General features: G+C 41.0%; 1 protein-coding gene and 1 pseudogene across 1 annotated transcript in view; one reads left to right on the top strand and one right to left on the bottom strand.

Annotated features, from left to right (window-relative positions):
- Positions 1-320: 320 nt before the first annotated feature.
- LOC123824231 lies at positions 321-2,890 on the top strand (annotated as a pseudogene).
- A 1,993-nt stretch (positions 2,891-4,883) lies between these two features.
- The window catches only part of WNT2 (Wnt family member 2), a 47,752-nt gene continuing 25,027 nt past the window's right edge, over positions 4,884-27,608 (bottom strand). The window contains exon 5 of the mRNA XM_045847660.1: positions 4,884-9,299. Coding sequence (XP_045703616.1) covers positions 9,070-9,299 — 230 coding nt within the window. The 3' untranslated portion in view covers positions 4,884-9,069. The remainder of the gene's footprint in view (positions 9,300-27,608) is intronic.

Below are 27,608 nucleotides of genomic sequence, written 5' to 3'. Positions count from 1 at the left end.
ATCACCAGTGAATGAATCATTAATAGCCAGAAAAAGTCAAATTTGTTTGTCTTTATAGATTGTCTACTGAGTAAGAACTCCAGTTACTAAACCCTGTAGAAGAAGGAACTTTCTCATCTGTGAATCATGATTCTAATAAAATCTCCAAGGGCTGGTGAAAATACTTTAAAAAACACTAGTGCTTATTATTTCATGAGAGTTGCTGAGAAGATATAACATATTGTTTATAGTTACAGCAATATGTGGGAAAATTAATCCTGTCTCTTTCTACCTGTATTCTTAGGCTGAGAATATTTGTGTTGATTAAGGATGATTCCACAATGATGATGACTCAGAGTTCAAGGTCTTTCATGAAGTCTTTATTACTATTGGAGAATAATTACCAAGGAGCAGATGCCAAAGTTTATATGGGTAAGTAGACTTTTAGAGACTCCAATTCAGATTTCGTTTTCTGTGTTCCTGCTATTTGGCTGGTGCATGACCTCCACCTGTAACATGAAGCCCCTAAACATTTACAGATAGGTTTGCCAAGCTTCCCAACCTCTGCTGAAGTAACCAGTATGAATAATGTGGCTGAGTATATACTGGATGCATCTTCATCATTATTATTTGAATTGGGCTTACAGGTAGTAATGTTATTCCTCTCATTTGTGGAACTTAAGAAAAGATTGCAAGACTATTAAAATAGGATTGGGTGGCCTGTCTGAGGAAACACAGAGCCTGTGACTCAATTACAGGGGCTTTCATAGGGTCACTCACTACTTGGAAATTACAAAATCGAGTTAGTTACCAGTCCAAAAATAGTCCAAATGGTCAATTGATCATGTTGATCAGATTTCAATCATGCTATATTATCTAGAACTAGATAATAGTATGAGGGAACAGGTAAAGAGTTATTTATTCATCTAAATGGTTCCCATGTGCTCACTTCTATGGGCAACTAGAAATACAAATTCAGTTGGGCCCATGAAAATTTGTCAAGGTAAGGAAGACAGAATTTCTTCTTCCTTCTTTCAGACAGTTATCTCTGCCCCAGGTTTTTAGCCAGTGGGATTACCTTTTATTTTTTCTATTATCCAGGCTTCTTTCTCTTTCTCCACTCTACCCCATCTTGCATTAAGCCTGTGCTATCCCTTCCCACCTTTGCTTGCACATGTTAGACAGCACATTGATTCTTTCATGCCACTAAAATACCATTCATACAGGCTAGGGTTACCTGGGACAAGGACATCTGGGAACATTTATATGTGCTCTGTGTGTGTGTGTGGGGGGGGGCCTTTTAATGAACAACCCTCCAGATGATGCCCCTACCCTACCTTAAACTGGAAATTCTCACTGTTTCTTTGCTTGGAATTTAGCTCTGTCCAGTGATGGGGATGATGATAAAGATGACTCTGAAGAAGAACCTATGGAGGTTGTACCAATCAAAGGCAAGAAAGCTGCAAAAGCTGTTTCTGTGAAGGCAAAAAGCACAGCTGAGGATGAAGATGAAGAGGATGTAGACAAAGAGGAGCACGATGAAGATGATGAAGATGATGAAGATGAGGAGGAAGAACCTGTCAAAGAGGCACCCGGAAAACAAAAGAAAGAAATGCCCAAACAGAAAGCTGCTCCTGAAGCCAAGAAGCAGAAAGTGGAAGCCACAGAACCAACTACAGCTTTTAATCTCTTTCTTGGAAATCTAAACTTCAGCAAATCTGCTTCTGAACTAAAAATGGGTAACAGTGATGTTTTTGCTAAAAACAATCTTGCTGTTGTGGATGTCAGAATTGGTATGTCTTGGAAGTTTGGCTATGTGGATTCTGAATCTGCTGAAGACCTAGAAAAAGCCTTGGAACTCACTGGTTTAAAAGTCTTTGGTAATGAAATTAAACTAGAAAAAAAAACAAAGGGAAAAGAGAGTAAAGAAGAAAAGAGAGTAAAAAAGATCGAGATGCAAGACTTGTGGCTAACAGTCTTATAAAGTTACTCAGGACAAATTAAAAGAAGTGTTTGAAGATGCTTCAGAGATTAGATTAGTCAGCAAGGATGGAAAGAGTAAAGGGATTGATTATACTGAATTTAAGACAAGCTGATGCAGAGAAAACCTAGGAAGAAAAGCAGGGAACAGAAATAGATGGGCAATCCATTTCCCTGTACTACACTGGAGAGAAAAGTCAAAGTCAAGACTATAGAGGTGGAAAGAATAGCAATTGAAATGGTGAATCAAAAACCCTGGTTTTAAGCAATCTCCCCTATAGTGCAACAGAAGAAACTCTTCAGGAAATATCTAAGAAGGCAACCTCTATCAAAGTGGCCCAGAAGCAAAATGGCAAATCTAAAGGATATGCATTTATAGAATTTGCTTCATTTGAAGATGCTAAAGAGGTTTTAAATTCTTGTGATAAGAGAGAAATTGAGGGCAGAGCAATCAGGCTGGAGTTGCAAGGACCCAGGGGATCACCTAATACAAGAAGCCAGCTGTCCAAAACTCTGTTTGTCAAAGGTTTTTCTGAGGACACTACAGAAGAGACATTTAAAGGAGTCACTTGATGGCTCTATTCAGGCCAGGATAGTCATAGATCAGGAGATTGGATCTTCCAAAGGGTTTGGTTTTGTAGACTTCAACAGTGAGGAAGATGCCAAAGCAGCCAAGGGGGCCATGGAAGATGGTGAAATTCATTAAAACAAAGTCACTTTGGACTGGGAAAAGCCTAAGGGTGAAGGTGGCTTTGGGGGTCATGGTGGAAGCAGAGGTGGCTTTGGAGGCAGAGGTGGTGGCAGAGGAGGCCAAGGAGGAGGATTTGGTGGCCGAAGCTGGGGAGGTTTTGGAAGTGAAGGAGGCTTCCAGGGAGGCAGAGGAGGAGGTGGCGGCCACAAGCCACAAGGAAAGAAAACAAAGTTTGAATAGTTTCTTTTATTTTTGTCTTTCTTTCTTCTATTTGAATGAAAGGACTCTGGGGTTTTTTACTCTGTTACCTGATCAATGGCAGAGCCTTCTAAGGACATTCCAAGACAGTATACAGTCCTGTGGTCTACTTGGAAATCCGTATAGATAACATTTCAAGGGAGATACCCTGTTGGTTTTGACTGGATATTCATATCAACTTTTTAAAGAGATGAGTGATAGAGTTAACCCCTATCTGTTTTAAATGTATATTGTTTCTTCCCATGTACAAAACCATTTTTTCCTACAAGTAGTTTGTGTGAGTGTGTGCATGTGTGTGTTGGGGGATATAAAGGAAAGCAGAATGTTTTAACATGATTTTGCTTCAGCAACTTTGGGACAAATTAAAAGTCCTAAACTCTGGTGCCTCAAAAAAGAAAGAAAAGAAAAAAGAAAAGGAAGGAAGGAAGGAAGGAAGGAAGGAAGGAAGGAAGGAAGGAAGGAAGGAAGGAAGGAAATTTCGACTTTTTCCATTTTTCAGTGTTCCTGCTTTGTTATTACCCTCCTATCTGTCCTGAGAAACTCAAAATTACCCAACTATTTAAGGCACGGCTAGACTATTCTCACTCCTCCACACTCTAGGCCATATCTTGGGCTTCTTTTTCCCACTGAGTGTTGTGAAACTGAAGAATTCCTAAGAAGAACACTGCTGCCAGCTGCTAAAACCGCATTGTTTCTCCTTGCTAAACTTCCATCCTTCCTTTGTTTCTCATCATCCAGGGACATACAGTGTGGCCTAAATGAGCTTCAAGTCTTAGCCTGTCTCATTCTGCCCATGATGTTGAGGGGTTCTACAACTATGCTTTTTCCAAAAGTTTCCCTCTCAACTGGCCTGATACACTAATACTGAGAACTCATCCTGTTAAACTAATACTCCCAGTGAGGTATTTCTAACTGAAAATGGCAGAGATGACTCACATTTGCATAAAGGACTTAACCCAACATGTTAGATCAGTGGTTCTCAACCGGGAACAGCTTCACTCTCATTCTCATCACCTCCTACTTTCACTGAGGACATATGGCAATGTCCAGGGACACTTCTGATTGTCCCAGCTGGGGACCAGTGGAATTGTTTCTGGTATCTAATGAGTAGAGACCAGGGCTGCATCTAGAGATCCTACAATATGCAGGACAGCCCTCTCACCCAAAGAGCTAGGTAACAAGGAAATATTAACAATGTTTAGGCAAAAATATTTGAGGCAATGCTCTTTGCAAAACACATAAAGATACATGTGACACCACTGCTTCTTCAGATCATCTGAGCAAGGGAGTTTCTGGAAGGAACCATGGAGTCCTAGAGGGACAGTGAGCTGTCTGACCATGAAGCCACCTTGGGGTGTCTGAAGTGCAGAGTCAGCACCTTGTTTAGTTAGGTCACCCCAAAACATAGTTCATCAAGGGGAGAAATGGCGATGGATTTCTTTTGCTGGGGAGAGTTTATTTCCATGTTCTGAGCTTTTGCTGCTTGTATATAAGCAGCACACCTAGTCAGGATACACAGAACTCAATAAAGGGGTAAGGGATTTTGTTATGTTTTTAATCAAGCTGAAAAATATTATTTCAGCCCAGATCAAATATGTACATAGAAAGCAATAGTTCAGGGAAGTCATCGGGGGTGGGTCTAGCTGCTGTGGAGAGACACTGAATTTATAAGCACCACAAAGCATTCTGGCACCAAGAGGGTGCAGGCCTTACCTGGTAAGCACAGGAGAACAAAGGGTAGAAACCTGGAATAGTTTCTGAATCCAGAATATGCCTTCTGTATTAACTCACTAGAGTAGTTATGAGTAAGGTAAGTCAATGACTTCCCCCAAAATCTTTACAAACTTGAAAGACACCTCTTGATTAGGTTGTGTTAAGTGTCCTGAGAAGAGACAAGGGGATAATTCTTATAACCTGCAGGGATTTCTGCTCACCAGAGGGTTTGGCAAGACATCACAAGCATAAAATAACAAAGTCAACACTGAAAATTCACTTTATTATGTTTTGATTTCACAGAAAATGTAGACTTGTAAATAACAATAGTTCTTTGTAACAATCTGCATGACACTTTTATTAGCTCGTGGAAGTGGGAGGTTTGGTTAAACAGGAATCCATGTGAATATCAGTGAAAAAAAAATCCTAGAGCTGGAACAACAATGATTTAGAAAAATAATGATCATGTTGGGCTTTGCAAACCACCTGTCACCTCGCTGATCCCCAGAAAAATGTAAAGAACATTCTCATGGATGACTGAATATTTTCTCTGCGGATGTAAGGAGAAGGTCAGAATAAGCACTCCTTAGCTGTCAGTTTACACCAGTGCACTGCTTTTCAGAAGTTCAGCACAGACTTGACAAAAGCAATTCACCAGCTTTGGAACTGGTGAGGTCTATTTGTTAAGAGTACAACTCTTGCTCTTAAGATAAGGAAACCCAGATTGAAGTACAGTAAATAGACACAAAAGGATGGTTCTGGTCCATTGGATGCTTCTCTGAGCCTTTATTTTGAGAGTGGGCAAGAGGGGAGATGAATGTTCTGCAGCTGAGCGAGACAACGCCAGCCCTGGGCCAACCTTTAATCAATGGGAAATAATAACAAAATCCTGGCCTGAAAATGCCATCAAGCTCAAGCACAAGCATGGTCATGTTGGCTGCTTCTGAAAGGCCATACTTCAGGTCTCACAGACTTGATCTACAAGTCTATGATAATAACCTTAACAAGTTAATAAGACTGAGGATGTCAATGTGAAGGTAGATCTTCTGACTTTAAAGCTATCTTTTTTGAAAAAGAAATGTGATACCTGATATTTTCAAGCTACATAGTAACTCCAATGAAAAGGAATATGGTTGTGATGATTATTGGCAGCCTCTAGCATAGCTACACAGTAGGTATGGAAGGTCTGGGCAAGGCCCGAGGCCCTGAGCCTCGAAAAAGGTGCTGGGAGGGGACAGGGGAACAAAAGTAGAAGGAAGGGTGGAGGCTACCAACAAGGGCTGAAAGAGCCAGTCTCTGCCTTCACCAACCTCAGCTGACCACTAAGCTACCTTGTTTTTTTCCTCTCACTCCCTTTCCCATCATCTAGCTCCATGCAGACTACACTGCTCTTTGACAGATCCTTCTGGGATGCTCATTTTAATCTGGTGACACTTGTAGAAGATAGTCAGTGTTCTGAGGTGTTCTAAGCCCCTCCACTCCCATCCTGAGTCCTCTGTGGTCCAATAACATGCCAGGGCACTCCTCCCCAAGGCACACAGAGCCAGAGCCATGTGTGGTAATGGCATGAGGGGCTTTTGTGCTTGAGCTCAAGCCATTTGAGGAGGTAAACGGGCTGTCTGGGAGCCTGTTAACTAAATGTACCTTGACAAGCGTGCTCACAGAAGACAGATCAGTCTGCATCACAGACTAATTTAGGGAGGCAAACTATTGAAGAAAACAACCCATTTGCTAAGTCTCAGAGTCATGTGCAGATTTTATCTTTATGGAAGAAAACTCCAGTGAGTTAGTCAAGATCTCCTATTGGAACTTTTTCAGATATTGCAGAAAATTAATGAATATAATCTTGGGATTAAAAACCTTCAATTTAAAATAAGATTTCTTTTAACTGGGAAGTAATTTGTAAGAGGATATGACCTGAATAGAATCTCTCATTTTGTTTTGGGTAATTCATGCCATGCATTCCGTTAAAAGCCTCTGATAGTCAAGAGTTTAGTATATTTTAGAATCAAGGAACATCAATCCTCACTAAACCCTAACAAAATTGAATTTGAAATTATCTTCCCCACTTTGTTCAGTGTTTTAAATAATGGAGATTCCCTCTTTCAGAAGTAAGAGCAGGTAAAAATACTTAATTCTCTTATGCTGTCCACAATGGCCACGTTCACTGCCACTGGAGATGGCTGCCAGAGTGTCCCTTATAATTTTGGACAATTTATTCAGGTTTTTACATGGATATGCTTTGTCCCCTTCTTCTCTACCAGGAAAAATGCATTTCAGCACAAAAGAAAGTCAGATCTAACCATCCCAGGAATAAGAAAAATGAACATTGCCTTTGGATGCTAAAATTTAGTATCTACTGAGTGGATCCTGAGACAAACTAGTTTTACTTAGTAGATAAAGTGCTTCACTTTCCTGAATACTCTTGGAGTGTGGGCCAGTCTGTGCCAGAGCACTGGGGTAATGGCTGACACTTGCGCAGACCCCTTCACCTCTATTGGTCTCAGTTCCCTCAGACATAAACTGAGGGCAGCTGAGATGTTCTCTAAATATTTCCCTTGATTTACGACTTCATCATTCATCCAGTAGGAAAAAGGGCTCCCATGAGAGTCCCTTTGTCTTCCCAGGAAGGCACTGACAGCGAGCCTCAGTGTTATTAAGACTGAGCCCGCTTGCCCAGCCTTCCCACTCCCCATGGGCCCCACTGAGCTTAGAGCATCTGCTGTCACGTGCCACTCCTCCCAGCTCCGAATCCATAGGACAAACAGAGGGAGGAGCTGCTTTGGAAAAACCAGACAAGTAATTCTGGGTTTGGGAAGTGAGGAAAAAGAGATGAATGCTGTCATTTTTAAAAGGGTTAGAAGGCAAATCTCTCTAATGAGAAAGTATTCCAGCAGGTTGTTTTTCACAAACCTCAGTCTAAATATCCTCCGTGAAGCGAGGATAGAGAAAGCAAAGGCCAAATTAGTAAAGAATGAGCAAGGATGAATAATTTGACACTAGAAGCATATGAGGAAATGTCCTGTTAGTCAACACAGCTCTGTGAAGAGATCACATTTTGAACAAGAAACTAAATGCAGGAGGGGACATGAGAAGTAGCTTTATATATTTCATTTTTTTCCATATAATATAGAAAACGGGTGAGGCAGCCTCTCCACTTCCCCTGGATGTCATCTTTTAGCTCATGGCAGAAGCCAAACACAACTTGCATAGTGATGCTCCCATAATTACAGCTGGATCTTTTAAATATAGTCTCCAAGTTATGATTTGTTTGCAATATAATATACTAGGGTTACCAATTTATAAGCAAGGCTATGTGTCATTTGCTTTAGGCTATGGTACTTTGTCATCTTGTAAGCATCAAATGAACACAATTATATATGACAGGTCTTTAAAATGTGCTTGAAGGGTGATGAGTACTAGTTGATATTCCTCTGCACACGTGGCCAACTTCTTTTAGGCATCTGCTTGTGGCAGAAGCTGTCTGGGCATGACTTAGCTCTGGAAACCTTTCTGTCAGCATTTTGGTTCCCTGATCTTGTCATCCCAAAAGTTTTCATTCTCAAAGCTGTTTGAGTTACAAAATTCCATAGGTCACATGCATCATACCAGATAGGAATTTTATTCCCTCCCCTTTAATCTGTACAGACACATTTTCTGATACTCTACTCACTAAATTATTTTCCTCCATCTTCATCTGATAGTTACAGAATACCATCAGATGTCAATTTTCTTTCTAACTCTCTTCAGATCCTAAGTGAGAAAGAAGTCTATTCCCTAAAAGTCCTTTATATCAAGGGGGGCAGTAATGTAAAGCAGTCACTTTCTGAGGCTTTTGTTGTTGCACAACAGCACACCTTGTTGCATCAGACTTTAATATGGCAATAAATGCCTTGAAATAGATGCATTTTAAACCTTAAATTTATTGAAAGCCACCCTTCTCCAGGTAATTACAAATTACCCCAGGAGGCTGTGAAAATCGCTTGATAGGCAAAAAACCTTGCTTGGTCTTTTTAAAAGTTGGAGGTAATTCAGTGGTAGTTGATCCTGCTTTCTTTACATTACCCTCCACTGAGAAGTATGGAATTGAACTTGAGCACTTGCTGGAAAACACGGATAAAATTCTTCTGAGATACTCTCCTCCTGGCCAGCTGCTCTGGAAAATGCAACTATCTAGGTGAGTGGAGAATAATATGGGCCCACACCCCTTCCCCTCCAACAGCCTGCCACAACCAGGAAGAGATGTGTCCCAGAACACCGGAAGTGGGGAGGGCAGGCATGTTCTCTGTGCAGCATGTGGCCCCAGTCCTGGGGCTCCCGGTGAGGGAGGAGAGGCTTCTGTTGAGACAAAGGCCACATGGCTCCTGAGAGTACCCAAAGGCCCAGTGTCCTTGCAGATCCAATGGAGTCCTTGAGGGAGGGAAGGTGGATGGTGACTTCCCCTGGGGTCATGTGGGAGATGCCCAGTCAGCACTCTTAGGGGCCTTGCAGGTGTGCACGTCCAGGGCCTCCAGGCAGTCCTGACAGCGCACAGCGCAGCACCAGTGGAACTTACACTCACACTTGGTCATCCGAGTGACCCGGGAGGTGTCATAGCCTCTTCCACAGCACATGACTTCACAGCTGTCCATTCCTCGGGAGGTCAGGTTGCACACACGGCCAGCTGTACCCAGGGAGCCTGGAAGACAAGTGGGGAGGTGTCACTGAAAGGTGTGGGTGGAATGCCACATGTGTCAGGAGAAGAGTTACAAAGTCATCTCCAGAAGAAGGCCCTGACCCCTACTCACCATAGTCTGGGGCTGTACCACCAATTCTGGGGTCCAACCACAGGGAATGCAGTGGTCCCAAGGGGGCCACGTCTAGGAAGAATGGATGTGAATGGAGCTTTGGATCTGCCTTGGGCAATCTGACTCCAGCATTCCCACTTCTGAGTTAGAGAAACCTTTCAGATCATCCTTACCTAGCCTTGGATTGATAGATAACTGACTGATGGACCACTGATTGATGGATCAGAATGAAAGAGGGATCTATCCTAGTCCCCTCTCCTTGCCTCAAACCACATTAAGTGAACTGTGGCCAAAGTTGGCTCTCTCAGAATTTGTCAGGGTGTAGCCCTCTCAAAGGGAGGTGATTCTGTGTCCCTAGACCTGATTACTCTGGCTCCTTTGAAAGCACAGAGAACTCTGGTTGATGAAGAGGCAGTGTGGGTATCATCTGCATGAGACCTTGAGGAGGGATATATACCTTTATCCCTCCTGGGGATACCTTTTCTGGTTTCTAGTTAACCTTTTAGGCTGGGCCTCACAGGCCATCTGGATGTGTGTGAGACACTTGGTTGAAGCCAGGAATCTAGGCCTTTGATGAACAAAATTGGCATAAAGAACCCATTTCTAAGAAGGACCACTGGAATATCATCTTAGTTAATTAGGGTGATGTTTGCTAAATTTATGTATTTCTTCCTGAAATAGAGCCTCCGAAATAGGAAGCCTCTTAATTTGTTTCGTTGGTTTGGCCAGAAAGGCATTACATTTTTTTCTGTAAAATACAAAACACGTTTCTTATCTTCACCAATTACTTTATTGATTTGGATATTTTGACTATGTCGGCTATTTTGACTATCTCCTGCTATTGGCTTCTAGTGGGTAGAGGCCAGGGGTGCTGCTAAACATCTTCCAGTGCATAAGAGAGTCCCACAGCAAAGAATTATTTGGCCAAAATGTCAATAGTACGGGGAAATTTTGCAAACCACTTTTGACATATTTGATCAGTCACAGCACCTTCTCCGCACACTGACAAATCTTTTTTCTGCATTTCAGTTGTGCTTTTACCTTTCTTGAAATAATAAAGCCTAATATGCCAAAAATGTTGCGCATCTTCTTCCATCTTCAGTATTAAAATGGCTGCACAAAAATTCACCAATTTTGGTAAGTTTTTTTTAAATGCACACTTATATGACTGCTGTTATAATACAATCTAACAAAGTTGTTTCAAATGAAGTTAAAGACAACTAAGCACTACTAGAGCCATCATATAGGAAAACCTAAATGTACTTTTTGGTAAATCCAATATTTTGGCAGAAGCACCCAGAGTTCTTTTACAAGGGCATTATCAGACAAGGGCACCAAGTACAGTGGACATTTTCAGAGTCTGCTCAGCTTATAATGATCCTTTCTGCTTCTTCCTCCTGAAGAGAGGTGGGTTCCTGGCAGCCATAACTGACCAACATTACCTCACTCCACTTTGCTGGTGGTAGGTGATTGGACCAGGAGTGGGCATCTGATTTACACTGGGTAAATTGGGTGTATTTCCCTGGGGATTTGTGACCTTTTTAAAATTTTATTTTTCAATTACAGTTTGCATTCAATATTATTTTGTATTAGTTTCGGGGATACAGCACAGCAGTTAGACAATCATATCCTGGGTGATTTTGATGGACATGGCCAGTCTTGCCAAGTATAAACTCAGTAGCCATTGGTAGCCAGTAAGGCTGTGGATGAGAGTAGGTCCACAGAGAGACAAGAACAAGGCAGATGTACAGGGGCAGGGTGGGTAAGATATGGAAAGAGAATGCTGCTCAGATCCTGGGCTGTTTTCTAGTCCCTTCTATATCTAACCAAGGTCTGGCTGCATTCCAACCTTTGGATTGCTACAGACTTACAATAAATTCTCCTTTTTAGCTTAAACCACTCCAGTTTCTATTACTTACAATCAACAATCCTAAATAATTAACAAACCTAGAAAAGCCATACTCTTTATTTTTTAAAAAAATCCTTTCATCAAGATGAAAAATGCAGTGACTTAATTCATTTTCCCTTCTTCCATTCATGTAACTAAGAATTTCTCCTCTTCATAACTCCTACAGTGCCTCGTGACTCTCTCTGTGTTTATCACAATCTGCACTGTGTTCCAATTATCTATATAAATGTCATGTTGCCCTGACTGTCAAGAATGACCAGAGAAGCAGCCAGGTTCAAGCAGAGCGTGGGGTCAAGAAGAAGAGTGGGAGGGGCAGAACTTGAGTTGCATGATCAGGCCACTGACAGCAGGAAGACAGGCAGGGGAATTTCATGAGGAGAGGAAGGATGGCTGAGGGCTGGGGTCAGGGTGGTGGGTGGGTCAGCCAGGGATGGCCTGGATCCTACGTTGTGCTGAAGAAACAAAGGGTTAGAGGAGGCAGCAGCTGGGCCTGGATTTGCAGCAACCATCAGGACAGTGCTCAAAATTACTGATTGTGCAAAAAGGACGCACTGCCAAATGCTGCCTCTTAACAGCACACCCATTTTTTATTTCAATAAACATTTAGTGAACACAAACATGTATAAGACACTGTGCTGGCTGCTTGGAGATTTTGTCTGTTTGCTGAAAGCCTGTTATGGTAAAGTTTTGTGCAAAGCACCGCTATAGACAAAGCTGAAAGATGGGAGAGTGAGGCTATTTAGGGCTTGAACAAATTGGGGTTCAAATCCTAGCTGTCATGTATCAACTGTGTGATCTTGGGTAGGTCTAATCTCATTAAGCTTCCGTTTCCTTCTATGCAAAATTGGGATAAATACAGTTCCTTCCTCATAAGGTGATGGTGAGGAATGAATGAGATAATGCACAAAAGTGCCCGACACAGTAAGTGCTCAATAAATGGTAACCATTCATTCAATTAATAGGTATTTATTGAGTGCTTACTACGTACTAAGCACAGTTCTGGGAGCTTAAAATTTATCAGTGAACAAAACAAAGATCTTGTCCTGCTGAGTTTATGTTCTAGGGGAAGTGAGCCAAACATATATAATAATATTTATTGGCATTAACATTAATAGTAACAAACAGGATTAGAAGAGGAGATGTTAATGGCATAGTTTTATAGAAGAGGTGGTGTTAGAAATATGACATAAATAATGAGTAGATTTGCAGGAAAAATGGAATGAAAGGCATTCCAGGCAAGAAGGAAGCTCCCAGTCACTGAATTTGGGGGTGGGTGGCAGGGGGTGGCAATTAGAAAAAGACTGAAAATGTTCATTTGGCTCAACAGTAAGTAGGTAACTGGTGCCCGTTGAAGAGGGTGGCTTCAGTGGGATGATATGGATGATGCAGTGGATTGGAGAGTGAATGGGCAGAGAGGACAGGTGACACTGAAAGGAGACAATTTTCAAGAAGCTTGGTGACAAAGCAGATGAAAAAACATAGCTGCATGGAGTGATGAGGCTGAAGATGGGACTGGATGGTTATTTTAGGCCATTAAGCTTATTGGCACCTTGTTAGTGTAGCAGGAGATGTGTCTGACACAATTCTGCAGGCTTATGTTATTAGAAGTTAGGGTAGTGATTTCTCTGGTGGGCAATGGAAAGGGGCATGAAGGAGGCTCCCAGAACACTGGTCCTCTTTTGGGTTCTTCATCTGGGCACATGTTATGTGTGTACACTCATTTGAGACAATTCACTGAGCTGTGCATGTGTGACGTGCACTTTACTGTATGCATTTTATTTTTCAATAACAAGAAGAAGGTAGAGGAGGAGGGGGAGAAGGTAGTCACAGTACAGAGACCTGGATATGTGTGAGGAGCTGAGAAGCATTAAACATGGCTGGGATGCAGCATTCAAAGGGGAGACTGGCAAGAGATGAGTTAAAATGGTGGGTAGAAGCTGCATTGTGTAAGTCCTGTGTAACAAGTTAAGGGGGTTAAACTTTAATCCAAAGCCAATGGAATGTTACTGAAAGTTTTTACACAAACAGACAATGAGATTTGACTTGTGGGTCAGAAGAATCACTATGGGTGCTGGGGTCTGATGGCTCACAAAGGCCAGAGTGAAGACAAGGAGGTAAGTTAGAGACCAATAAAGTGCTGTGGGCAGGACACAACGTGGCCTGGATGGGGACAGTGTGGGTGATAATGAAAGGAATGCACGACTCAAGAGATGTGGTGACTGACTGGTGACTGAGAGGATGAGAAGTCCTCCTAGGTTCTTGGCTTGAGTGACTGAGTTTATGCTGGTGACATTCCTTGAGGTGAGGGCCACCTGGAGAGGAGCAGGCTTTGAGAAAAGATAATGAATTTACCTCTCAACGTGTTGTGTTGAGTTTGCAGTGACTGAGTCATCCAGGTAGGAATGCTTGCTGAAAATGCTCTCTAGGACTCAGGAGAGAGATCAAGGTGGAGATGCAGATAAGGAAATCTTTTGCTCAGAGGCCATGGGTATGAATGAGACCCCCAGTGGGTGTGAAAAGCACTCTCACCTGCTATCCCAGAGGCAACTCTAAAGTTTTACTTTTTCATGGTTTGTTCATAAGCCCTCCACACCAATTAACATTGTTCACTTCTACTGAAATACACTTATCAAAATATGAATATATTACCATTCAATTAGAACTTTGTCTCCCCCTTGGATCTGTAGGGCACGGGGGTCAGGATAAGGAGATCTCACTCCTGAATCAGGCTGAGGGCCTTTTCCTGACATTGAACTCAGCAGTCTTTCCCTAGGGGCTTACAGCCTGAGGATGTCTGAGCTGGTGATCTGACTAGGACTTGAGTTAATGGTCATGGTGGTTTTTGTCTCCCAAATGTGGAAAACTGAATTGGACTCTGAATGAGAAGGATTGCTGAGTGAAGTAACCTCAACCCCTCAAAACTCTGAGGAGAGCCTACAAAGCAATGGCCACTGACAGAACTTAACCCAGAACTGGTTTCAGTAAAGGAGGAAAAGATTCTGGCAATGGGGTATCTCAGCAGTTCAATGTTCACTTATAGAATGCCGGAAAATACGATTACTCTGAACACACCTCTATCCACTGGCTGCACAATGAGGGCCCAGAACCAGGAGGAAGATAAGAGGAGTCTTTGAAGGTTGATAGCCACTGATGTGAGAACAGGGTGGGGGCAGTCTAGAGTGGTAATGGGCCCCTTTAAGGTGTCAGCGGCACCCAGGAATGGGCCACCACAGCAGGGATTGGCAGGCTCTGAAGTTCAGGGAGAGGATGAGGCTGCACAGCAATGCACTGCTAATGGGCCTTGCTCTAGGGTTTAGATCTTATTAGATCTAATGACAGACCGTAGGGCAGAGGGCAGTTTTGACATTTGCTGACACCTGAGCAGAATATACTCATTGAAAAGGCTGAAAAAAGCATTTCCAGAGTGGAGACCTATATAAAATTTGTGGATATTGCTTTCCTTTATTGGAATTATATAAGGACTTGTTATAATTGATAGCTATAGGGTGCTGCTTCAGTGATCTCTCACTAGCCTTTTCAAACCTAAAAGCATCACCATTATTCTTACAAGGATAAGAATCAAGACTATCATGTGCAACATGCACATTCTCTTTAGAAAGGAAGCCACTCAGTTTTATGGTCTGCCCACTTTTTAAGTTCTGAATATTTAGGCCATATATTTTTAGATCTCTTATCTAAATAACATATCAAGTTATTAATGAGTCACTTCTGCCTGGGCCACAACAAGAACACAGAGGGAAAACAAAACCAGCTATACCTATCAGCCTTGCGCTCAGAAGGGACAGTCTGAACATTTTCAAAGCCAAATAGACCTAGGTTCATTTATCCTTCTTTTCATCTCTCCCCCGCCCTCATTCTTCTTCTTTCTTCTCTACCTTCTTTTTATTCTCTTTCTCTTTTTTCTGTTTATAATTGGGGTCGATATTTATGGAGCACTGGTATGGGCTAGGCCCTGTGATAAGCATTTGCCCACATTGTCTCAGTTAGTTCCCATAAGCTTATAAAGTAGGTTTTATTATCATCACGATTTTGGAAATGAGGACATGGAGGGTCAGGGATCCTAAGTGACTTGCCCAAGATTGCACAGGTAGCAGGTGGCAGGGTGAGGATATGAAGACCAGCTTGTTGGACTCAGGTTGAACTCTTGACTACTGTGTTGCTGAGCCTCTCAGCAGAGAGCCCTGTCCTGATGGCCGCCAGGCCCAGGAAGCAGGCTGGCGGGTAACAGTACGTGATCAGTGCTTCAGCATATTCTCACTCCTTTCCATTCATTATTTTAACAATTTAAGAACTTATAAAAGTCTTGATATGTAACTTTTGTTTTTAGAGGGGACCTTTTCTCCAGCTCATCATATACTTATCAAGACTCCTAAAGTTACATGAAAAAGTGAACAAGTCTAGTTAACATGGTGTTAGTAGCTTACACTGCATTTTTCCTGTACTAATATTCCTGTCACCTTTTTGAGGAATGAGACTAATTACATTGTAATACCAAGATGACATCTCTACAACATGTGTGCCCTCAAGGTGGTTTTAAAGTATGTCACTGGTGTGGCCACAGTCAAAGACTTTGGGAAGAGCCCTCGCTAAGCAGAACTTCCTGTCTCAGGAAAGCCCATAGCATCAACTGGTGTTGCACCAAAAATGGAAGGACAGCCTGATCACTCACCAGACTCTCCATGATTCATCCTGATTCTCTGAGCCATTTCCAAAGACCAAATTGATCTTTATAGGTCAAATATTTGAATCATACAGTATCTACAAAAGCATGTGTGGCTGGCTCTAAAGATATTCCAAAGGAGAAATTTGAAGTAGAATTTTTAAAAAAGATTTTATTTATTTATTTTTTAGAGAGGAAAGGGAGGGAGAGAGAGAGAGAGAGAGAGAGAAAGAAACATCAATGTGCAGTTGCTGGGGGCCATGGCCTGCAACCCAGGCATGTGCCCTGACTGGGAATCAAACCTGCGATGCTTTGGTTTGCAGCCCACTCTCAATCCACTGAGCTACGCCAGCCAGGGCCCAAAGGAGAAATTTAAAAATATTATTGAGCCCTGGCTGGTGTAGCTCAGTGGATTGAGCATGGGCTTCAAACCAAAGTGTCACAGGTTCGATTCCCAGTCAGGGCACATGCTTGGGTTGCAGTCCATGGCCCCCAGCAGCCACACATTGATGTTTCTCTCTCTCTTTCTCCCTCCCTTCCCTCTCTAAAAATAAATAAATAAAATCTTTAAAAAATTAAAGAATTTACAGTTAAAAAAACTATTATTGGGTAATAACCCTATCATTAGTTTTCCAAATTGATATATTAAAATGATAAACACACATTTAGATACCGCACATTTAATTTATTTATATGAATAAATTACATTTATATGAATGATTAAGATTTTTAAGATCATTCATATTGCTTAAAAATGAAATCTCTTACTGCATTTTAATGTACTCAATTGACTTAAGAGAAAGTGACAAGTTAGAAGCTCTTTTCCCTGACTTCCCTTTGCTTTCTGCCTGTGACATGTGCCCAGATGTGTGGCCTGTGTAGGCACAGGTCTTAGTCCCTAGAGAGAGGGCTGCAGACTCAGACTTGGTGAGCCCACCCTTCTGTCATCTTCACACTGTCATGAGATCATTAGCCTAGACTCAGTGTCAGTAAGATCCATGCAGCTTGTAATGTCTATGCCATGGGAAGGTGTGGGTTCCAATCCAACCTATGCTTTTCCTTTCCTTAGGTACTGTCTTCACCATGACTCACACGAGAGCTCACATATGCAAGGGAAAAAGGATGATGAAGAATCAGAGTTTCTATATCACCTGAGTTTGTGACCACATCATGTGCTTTTGGTGAAGCAATGCTGAAAGAACTTTTCAGTATCAAACATCCCTTCTCCAGAACTATAAAATTAATAATGGAGTCAGGGTTTCTAGTGCAAAAACATTTCTGTCTCCACCAACATGCATCTTCCTGACAGCCAAGGAGGATGGAGGGCTTTTGCTAATAGTTCCCAGACTCACACCTCTGGGACCTGGAGGAAGGGTGCTGTCTCGTGTTCCTTTTCTCTGTGGATGGGCCTGTGTCTTTGGAAATTCCTGCCACTCCAAGCTGACAGAAGCCCATATGTTGACCATTAGGGTGTAAAGCAACATTCACTTAAGCCTGTCATCCAATACACTGTTTCTCCTCTGATAGACTTACACGTTGTCACTAATGACACAGATTTATCGAGGAAAGAAAAGAATGTTAGAGAGAAAATGCTAGAGACTGCACATTCATTCACTCACAAGGTTTACCCCTTCCTTGCATTAAGAATTGCAAAGTAAAGCTAGGAAAGACTATGTCTCCACTTAGATGATTTTATTTAATGTTTTCATAATAACTAGGAAAAATGTGACAGGCACAGGAAATCATGTCCCATTAAATTAGCAAATGCCATCATGGAATTAAAGTTGCTGAGGTCAGATTCTTTAAGGTTTTCCACATCTGGCACTAACTAGCCCACCCAAGGTTATTTCCCACTGCCTCCCACCTGTGTCCTCTAATCAGGCCATCTTCTCACCATCCCACTGAAGTGACTTTCTGATATCACAAGCTGGTAGACTGTTTGCTCATAGGAATTATTCTCATCTGCTCCTCCAGACTTTCCTCTGCCTCTAGATTGAAAACTTTCCCCTCCTTCAAGATTCAGGCCTGACTCTGCACCTTTCATAGAGCTCTCCCTGAGTGTTCCACACTTAGTTGATGTCCTTTCTAAGTCTTACAATGCATGTCATGCAATAGGGCTCATTGCTGTTTGTTTTAAAATGTTTGATGAGCCCTGGCCAATGTGGCTCAGTTGGTTGGAGTGTCATCCCATATGCCAAAAGGTCTTGGGTTCGATTCCCACTCAGGGCACATACAGGTTGCAGCTTTGATCCCTGGTTGGGGCTGGGGTGCATATGAGAAGGCTACCAATTGATGTTTCTCTTTCTCTCCCTCTCCCTCTCTCCCTTCCTCTCCCGTCCTTTCTAAAAGCAATGAAAAATAAAAATGTACTCGGGTGAGGATTAAACAAATGTTTGATGATTTCTCATGCATCTTGTATCCCCAAGGACAGGGATTAGGTATTATATTTCTTTTACATATTGCATGGTGCTCAGGTGGCCAACATATTAAATTTAATTTTAAAAATTAAGATCACCCTTCTCTTGCCAAATGAAAGCATACTTCTCCAGGGAGCAGTCACCCAGTTCTCAAGCACAGGGGTGAGAGTGGACTAGCTAAAAAGCCTATTTTATTCAATTTATCTCACTTGATATATATAGAAAACATGTAAACACTGTGGCTCATTTGTAAATGATAGATTTTAAAATGACAAATTAGAGTTTGTGGCATCAAGTTTAGGTTCTGTTATTGCAACCAGAGTAAAATTAATTAATAACTCATTCACTTATTGAATCACAGGACCCTTATGAATTTCTAGGTGAAACATATCTTAAGAGATCCAGAGAAGTTAATATGTCCATGGTGACCCAATTAATACTCAGTAGAAATAGTAATAGGCAGCAATAGGCAGCCCCCAAATCTCCTAATCCATAATACAGGGCTCTTTTCCAAGGAACAGGAAATGAAAATACTATGCATTTGAAAATATTCATTTTTTACAAATATATAATAAATCTATTATACATTTAAATAAATGGCAATTTGATGAAGTGGACTTAATGTTATGGATAAAATGACTTTAAAACAGTTGGATTTTTAATCAATGATGAATTGGTGGGTTTATCTGTAAGTTGTTAAATCTGATGGCCATAATCTAAACCGACCTGGAACTGCTAATCTATCCATAGGCTGTTCGTAAGTGGCTCTTTCCATTCTGATGGATTATGTTTCTCCTCAGCCAGTAAATTAACCTATTAAGATGAAGTCGACAGGTATGCCAGCTTACTCCATTCCCTTTTATATTTTTTCAAGGAAAACAACTGACAGCATTTATTGCCAACGATAAAGTCAAGATTTCAAGCAAAAATTAGAATTTTGGAAATATATGGTGTCTACCACTGTGAGCTTCACAGTTTTCCAATTTTTTCCTTTTTATTGAATTTATTGGGGGTGATACTGGTTAACAAAATCATACAGGTTTCATGTGCATAATTCTATAACACATCATCTGTATACTGTAAAATATGCAGTTGGAATTTTTTTATCTTCACTGAGGACATGCCCATTGATTTTAGAGTGAGGGGAAGGGAGAGAGAGAGAACGGCAGAGAAACATCTATGTGAGAGAGAGAGACACTGATCAGTTCCCTCCTGCATGTGCCCTGACTGGGAATCAAACCCGCAAACTTTCAGTTTACAGGACAATGCTCCAACCTATTGTCCAGGGTTAAAATGTGCAGTTTTAAAGGAGATTTACCACACCAGCACAAAATAGGTTTTATGCAGAAAGCTTAATCTAATTAAGTAAATACATCATTTTAAAGTACTTTAACAGCAGTCTTTTGTTTGCAACACATTAAGATGCTAATTAGAAATGAATTTTTCTACTTCCAGCCAAGATGGAGGCATAGGTAGACACACCGTGCCTCCTTGCACAACCAAAAGGACAACAACAAATTTAAAAACAAAAAACAACCAAAACTGACAGAAAATCTAACTGTATGGAAGTCCGACAACCAAGGAGTTAAAGAAGAAATATTCATCCAGACTGGTAGGAGGGGTGGAGACAGGCAGCCAGGGAGAGAAGACTCAGGCAAGGTGGAAGCTGGTGGACCTGGTGGTCCCACATTCTCATGCAGATAAAGCAGGAGGAACAACTGGGGAGCAAGACAGATTGTGCAAACCAGGTTTCCAGTGCAGGGAAATAAAGACTCAAAGCCTCTGACTGAAAACACCTGTGAGGGTTGAGGCAGCAGTGGGAGAAACTCCCAGCCTCACAGGAGAGTTCATTGGAGAGACCCACAGGGTCCTAGAATGTACATATCCACCCATCTGAGAATCTGCACCAGAAGGGCCCAATTTGCTTGTGGGTAGTGGAGGAAGTGACTGAAAGCTGGCCAAGAACACAGCAAGTGGCATTGTTCCCTTTTGGACCCGTCTCCTACATATAGCACCAAAACGCAGAGATCTGGGTTGCCCCAACCTGGTGAACACCTAAGGCTCTACCCTGTACTACTAACAGGCACACCGAGACAAAAAAAAATGGCCCAAAAGGAATAACAGATCAAAGTTCCAGAAAAAATACAACTAAGTGACGAAGAGATAGCCAACCTATCAGATGCACAGTTCAAAACACTGGTAATCAGATGCTCACAGAATTGGTTGAATATGGTTGCAATTAGAGAAAAAATGAAGGCTATGCTAAGTGAAATAAAGAAAAATGTACAGGGAACCAAAAGTGACATGAAGGAAACCAGGACTGAAATCAACGGTTTGAACTAGAAGGGAAAAATAGCAGTCAACCAGAACAGAATGAAGAAACAAGAATTCAGAAAAATGAGGAGAGTGTTAGGAATCTCCAGGACATCTTTAAATGTTCCAACTTCCTAATCATAGGGGTGCCAGAAGGAGAAGAAGAACAACAAGAAACTGAAAATTTATTTGAAAACATAATGAAGGAGAACTTCCCCAATCTGGCAATGGAAATAGACTTCCAGAAAGTCCAAGAAACTCAGAGAGTCCCAAACAATTTGGACCCAAGGAAGATCACACCAAGACACATCATAATTACATTACCCAAGATTAAAGATAATGAGAGAATCTTAAAAGCAGCAAGAGAAAAGGAGACCCTACAAAGGAGTGCCCATAAGACTGTCAGCTGATTTCTCAAAGGAAACCTTACAGGCAAGAAGGGGTTGGAAAGAAGTCTTCAAAGTCATGAAAGGCAAGGACTTACATCCAAGATTACTTTATCCAGCAAAACTATCATTTAGAATGGAAAGGCAGATAAAGTGCTTCCCAGATAAGGTCAAGTTAAAGGAGTTCATCATCACCAAGCCCTTATCATATGAAATGTTAAAGGGACTTGTCTAAAAAAAAGAAGAAGATAAAAAATATGAATGGTAAAATTATGAACAACTGAACCTGAAAAAAACAAAAACAAAAATGAACTAAGCAAACAACTAAAACAGGAACAGAATCACAGAAACAGAGATCACATGGAGGGTTATAAGCAGGGTAGTGGGAAGGGGAGAGAGGGGGGAAAGGTACAGAGAATAAGTAGCATAAATGGTAGGTAGATAATAGACAGTGGGGATTAAGAATAGTATAGGAAATGTAGAAGCCAAAAACCTTACATGTACAACCCATGGACATGAACTAAAGGGGGGGGAATGTGGGTGGGAGGGGGTATGCAGGGCAGAGGGGAATAAAGGGGAGGAAATGGGATGATTCTAATAGCATAATCAGTAAAATATATTTTTTAAAAAGGAATTTTTCTCTACTAAGAAAGGACATTTATTTTGTAAATTGTTGTTAGTAGTTGAAGTTATGTCAAAGACTTCAAAATAAGAAAATAAAAATTGTGTTTCTTTTTCTATAAAATTTTCTTATGTTTTGAAAAAAATAAGTTTTTTTTTGTTTTTTGAATTCACAAATTGAACCTGATTGCCACTGTCAATTAATTCAAATTAGGGCACTTTTTAGTATATACTAAAAGTACAGAAATTCTAGCAAGTTTATGTTCTGAAAAGTAATGCAGATTTATAGATCATGTCTATAACAAAATAGAATTGGGTGGAAAAATATTTTTGCTCATGTTAACAATGAAATCAGATGAGCTACCCTGTAATCTTACTGATAATAGTAAATGAAAAAGGCGCCCCCAAAAGTAAAAGAGTTGAGTATTTGGTGGCAGCTAAAAAGAATAGATATAGACTGCCACTGCATTTGAGAGTTTTTATTTCATATGGGGGGATGTGGACAGTCATCAATAGCTTCAACTCTGCAAATGCTCCATCTATGCACTTGAATATTAGGAAAAGTTCCATTTAATACTTCAGTTGAGTTTAAATAGGAATTTTCATAAGCTGTGTATCATAAAGTAATCAGTGATGAGTGAAGATGTTCTTAGTGGAAGCAATCAAGATGTGCCTGTGGAAGAAATCAAATCATCTTTAAGCTATGACACTACACCAACATAACTAAGAATTCAGCTAACATTTTGATGAATGTATTTCATGTTATTTATATCTTGCCATTCAATTCAACATGTTTATTTGATAGATTCTGGGGATCCAGTGGTGAACAGACAGATATAATAGTCCCTGCCATCATGGAATCAAAGTCTAGTGGGACAGGCAGGTAACAAACAAATACTTAAACAAATTAGCTAAAACTTGTGGCATGTGCTAAGAATGAAAGAGCAAGGCTTTCTGGAATGGAGAAGCAGATGGATGGTTGATATTGCATGCAGTTTAAGAGGATGTGGTGATGGATGGATATGGAAATAGGAAAGCAGTGTAACAACTGACTTATAGGCTTACAGCTTGATCAGTGGAATGGATGGGTGTGCCATTTTCTGAGAGGAGGAAGCCTGAGGAAACAGGCTTGGGGGTGGGACAAACCAGGAGTTCAGTTGTGAACAGAAATAGTGTGATAGAAATGTGAGCAATCTGAGTGGAACTGTGAAAAATGGTATTGGCTACAAGATGAGGAGAGAGAACAGAGATGAGAACTGAAATAGCAGTTAAATGGAGGAGACCACCCAAAGAGAAATTATAGAGAGAAGAGGGTGTAACTGAGTCCAGAAGATCTTCAGAATTTGTTTGTTTGTTTGTTTGTTTGTTTGAGTTTATTGGGGTGAGTGTTAATAAAATTGTATAGGTTTGACTTGTGCAATTCTATAATACATCATTGGTACAAGGCTATATTGTATTGTGTGTTCACCACCCCATATCTTTAGACTTTAAAAGCAGAAGGAGAGGAGCTAGCAACTAAAATTGAGAAGAGCTAGCTACTGGGGCAGGAGGAAAATGAGGAGAATGTGGTGTTACAGAGGAAAAGGAAATAGAGTGTTTTAGGAGGGAGAACCTAATTACATTATATACCACTAAGAGTTTGAAAAGATGGTCCATTGGTTAATAATTAATATTAATCATAAAACATAATTAATTGCCTATGAAATGGTGACTTATAAGCTTCACAAATATGTTCTTCATATTGTTCTTCTCTGGTCTAGCTGTCTTAGCACTTTTTAGATATCGATTCATGAATGTCTACAATAAATCTCAAAGCAGAAAGTGAGGAATAACTTTTTCAAAATGGCAGATGTAGGGTAAGACCTTGTAACAGAGCAATGGAGTGAGGACTGACCTAAGAAACACCACTTTCTTATCCAGGCTTGAGAGCTGTGTCCCACTGCCTGCCAACCTGGCTCCTCTACAGGGACTGGGAGGCCAGAGAAGGTATGGACCACGTCTATCTTCCTCATCTTTGCATTCCTGAGGCTTATCATATCGTCTGGCATATAGAACAGGCTCAAAAATTATGTGTTCTGTGAAGAAATGAGGGACTTAAGATGTACTGGTGAGAATTGTACATTTAGTATCAAAATAACATCTATCTGTTGCTATTTGCTCATATGTTGCTCCCTTGTTTTTAATCAGGTCACAGTCACAGAGTTCAGAGGTTCTGCAAATCTGGCCACACCAAAGGGCATGTCTATAACACCAATCTCTGTAAACCACGGTTGGCATTACGTTCCCATGGATTCTGAGGTGTTTGCAAAATATGATTTATCTGGAAAAAAAACCCATGATGCCTGAACGCTTACACCATTCACAGCCTACCGCTGTCAGACAGGTATTGGGCTTTCAGCAGGTTAACGAGTTAAACAACTGTGGGACTCCATTTGTTTTCTGAACTTGACTGGAGAAGGGTGGAGGACTGCTTGTCTCCTCTACTTGATGAAGAGACCTCAGGGTGACCTCTGGCCCAGGTCAGGGTTTTTATATCATAACCAGTGAAAGTGGCTGTGATTAGGTGCAGACGCTACTCTGGAGAGGATAGCAGCATTCCTTAGTGAGAGATGAACCTATCTCTAACTTAAGGGCTTCTTTGATTTATGGATGCTTGGGGCAGTAACACAGAACTGCCAGAATACTCATCCCAGAAGCCCAACCTCCAGATCTAGCCTCCAATATGGCCTGCAGAATGTCACGTGCACAGCATCACACAGTTGTGTGCACTCTTCAGATCGAGGGGAGTGTTTATAGTTGAACATCAGAGCCCTCATTTTTTTAAATTGAAGACTGGGGGAAAATGCCTTTTGTTGTTGTTGCCATAAGAATATCTTAACTGGTTTTTGAACTTTTCATTTCTTAGCAACTATTAACAACATTCACACTCTTCAAAACTTGAAGGGCTTATAACTGAAAGGGGAGTCAAGGCAACCTGAGCCAAAGGTGGGTGAATGTTGAGCCTGCCCACTTTCTACCTCCCCACTTTGCAGACATTTGTGTCCTCATGCTGCCTCTCTATTACACGGATCTCCCCACCCCTCCCAGATTTCAAGAAGTAACGTGGAATAGTGGGAAAAGTCTGGATTTCTGTTTTGATTGTTTAAAAAATTTGTCTTGTTTACCACTTACAGGCCACAAAATCGTGGGCAAGTTCAATAGCTTTTTAGAGCCTTAATTTCCTTCTCTGTAAATAGAGGGAACTGCTATGAAGATTCAGAGAAAGTGCATGTGAGGTTTGTAGCACAGGGCCTATTTCTGAGCAGAAATTCACTCCAGGTTCCCCTCACCCTTCCTCACCTGGGGTCTGCATCTGGCCTCACCCAGGTGTACCTCAAGGTCTTGACTCACCCTTCTGCATTTCTCATCCAAATTCATCCTGGTATCATTATGTCAGGACTTCACTACAAGGTTGACTTGATAACCTCTGTCAAACTAATTCCAGGGAAAGCTTGAAGGCTGAAATTATTTTAGTGTACTTACTCACAGTAAAAGGGTTTTGAAAATACTGGGCCCAAATGTGAAAGAATACTCTCTTATACTGGGAAACCAGGGGGAGGGTATTTTGCGGGAGAAATTTATTTAGAGATTCTCAAATAAAAAAAAAACATTTTTCCTTTGAAAGAGGTCAGGTATTCCCCCCAAAATAAGGTCTCCCTGGATTTCTTCTTACCTAATACTTATGGGAAAATTAAGAATCATGGATTATCTAAAACATTGATTTTTCAAACCTTGATGTATTTAAGTTTGAAATGCATACAGAATTTCAGGAAAAACACCCAGAGATTTTGATTCAATAGGTCTCTGAAGAGGCCCTCACTTTGGAAAATAGTGGACTAGACCTGTAGACTTTATCTGCAAACCGAACTGACAAAACAAGCCAGCTCACTCCAGTTAAATCATGTGTTAATTTTAACAGGAAACAGGTGCTGACCAGCAAGAGTAAAGGCAGTCAGTTCCAAGTATCTATTACTTGACAATATTGTACTTGACACCATCGATTTTCCAGTGCTGGCAAGTCAAAGGTGCCCAACAAGTTGAATATTAAATGTGCATGATATTAAAAAAGCAAAATAAAGCAATATGACCACAAGACAGCAGATTGGGTGGTATGAGATGTACTCTAGGGAAAGGGTATGTGGATCCTCATAGAGAAAATTAAAAAATCAATATATACATTAGCTGCTTTAATTTTTTTTTTAGTTGCTTTAAATTTTACCGCAAACTTCTGACTTTAGAGCCTGGGTACATCTGATAGTAACCCATTTTGAACATGTGGGAGTTCCATTTACCAGAAAACAGGCCATTTGTAATGCAGTATGATTGTAGTGAAGGTTCAGTGATGTGCTCACTCAGTGACATGTGCATGCTGACGGGATGTTAGCCTTGACCCAACACCTTTGTTTCATGATGGGAGAGCCAAGCTCAGAGAAGGAATGTCAACATGTGTTAGACACAGAAATCTCCTCTTCTCGCAGGGCTCGAACTCTGTCACCTCACTGCCTCCACAAAGAAAAGTTAGAAGCTGCTCCAGGAAGATTCTGAGCCATACTTCTTTGACTGTTTGGACTGACATGCTAGGATGTGCACGATGGCCAGGATAAAGCCTTGTCTTTAGAATGCCACAGATTACACAGACAGGCCCTCAGCAGCTTTGTGGGTTAAAGCAGGCTTTCTCAGGGAAAATTTCATCTCATACATGAGGCTATTTGTACCTGACTCCACATATGAACAATGAAAAACATACTCTGTCAACAACCTGAACTATTGCTTACATGATGTCAAACGCCTTGAATCATATTTTCACTAAAATGATCATCTGACAATCAAGAGAATTAAAAAGAAATAATGCAAGTTTGCATGGATGACTTTAGCATTTTCTTAGGTTCAGCTCAAAAGGGCATTAAGTATAGTTCAGGTAATTTATTAATAATCTAGGAATCTTAATGAGAATTTGATTCAATATGTTGGAACTGACTATTTTTTAAAAAAAGAGTAACAGGATGACTCTCAATTAAGCAACAGAAACCATTCTCTTCTTTTCAAGTCAACTAGGCTAAAATGAGCCTAAGAGAGAAGAGAAGTAAATGAAGAGAATGAATGAATTATACAGCTTCCCTCAAAAAGTCCATACCTGCATCTGTGTGCTTTGTGGCTGGCATATCTGAAGGCAGAATAAAGTGATGAAAAGAATGGATGAACTCAGTCTCAGGTCCTTGCTCTCCCTTGTACCTACTGAGAGTGCTTGGGCAACATCTATAACCTGTCTGTCAGAGCCTCAGTTTCCTCTACCCATAAAATGAGATAATAACATACCCACCTTAGAGATATCCCATGAGAATCAATGTGAGAATGTAGATCAAGCCCTAACATGTGGCAGGTACTACAGATGTGTTTCTTATTTTAGGATCAAGAAAGATAATTGTGTTCTAATATAGGGAGTAGAAAAAGTGTGTCAGAATAACAGTATGTTGATGATGCATCAGGGGTTAGATTCAGAATCTCCTCTGTGAGGAAGAGAAAATAAGGTCTTTATTTCACTGAATATTCAGGAAGCAGTTAAATGGTCATTAAGCATAACTGCTTACTTTACTGTGCAAACTACTTCAATTAAAAAAAAAAGCAGAAAAGATATTCCAGAAAAGCAGGTCCTCTCACACTTGAAATGAGGTTTTTGCTTCACAAGGCTGCTTCACATACATTCCCTGGGAGACAGGGAGGGACAAGTTGTATTGTCAGGGTCAAGAGCACAGGCCACAGAGTCAGACAGCCAGGCATCTCTCCCCTCCAAGACCAATGAGATCTTGAGCTGGTCAGTCACTTTTCTCACCCAT

Source organism: Phyllostomus hastatus, unplaced genomic scaffold (assembly GCF_019186645.2).
Source record: "Phyllostomus hastatus isolate PE091 unplaced genomic scaffold, TTU_PhHast_1.1 phas_contig_118, whole genome shotgun sequence".
Classification (NCBI taxonomy): domain Eukaryota; kingdom Metazoa; phylum Chordata; class Mammalia; order Chiroptera; family Phyllostomidae; genus Phyllostomus; species Phyllostomus hastatus.
The sequence above is the reverse complement of the archived record's forward strand: the minus strand, read 5'-3'. Positions and strand labels throughout refer to the sequence as shown.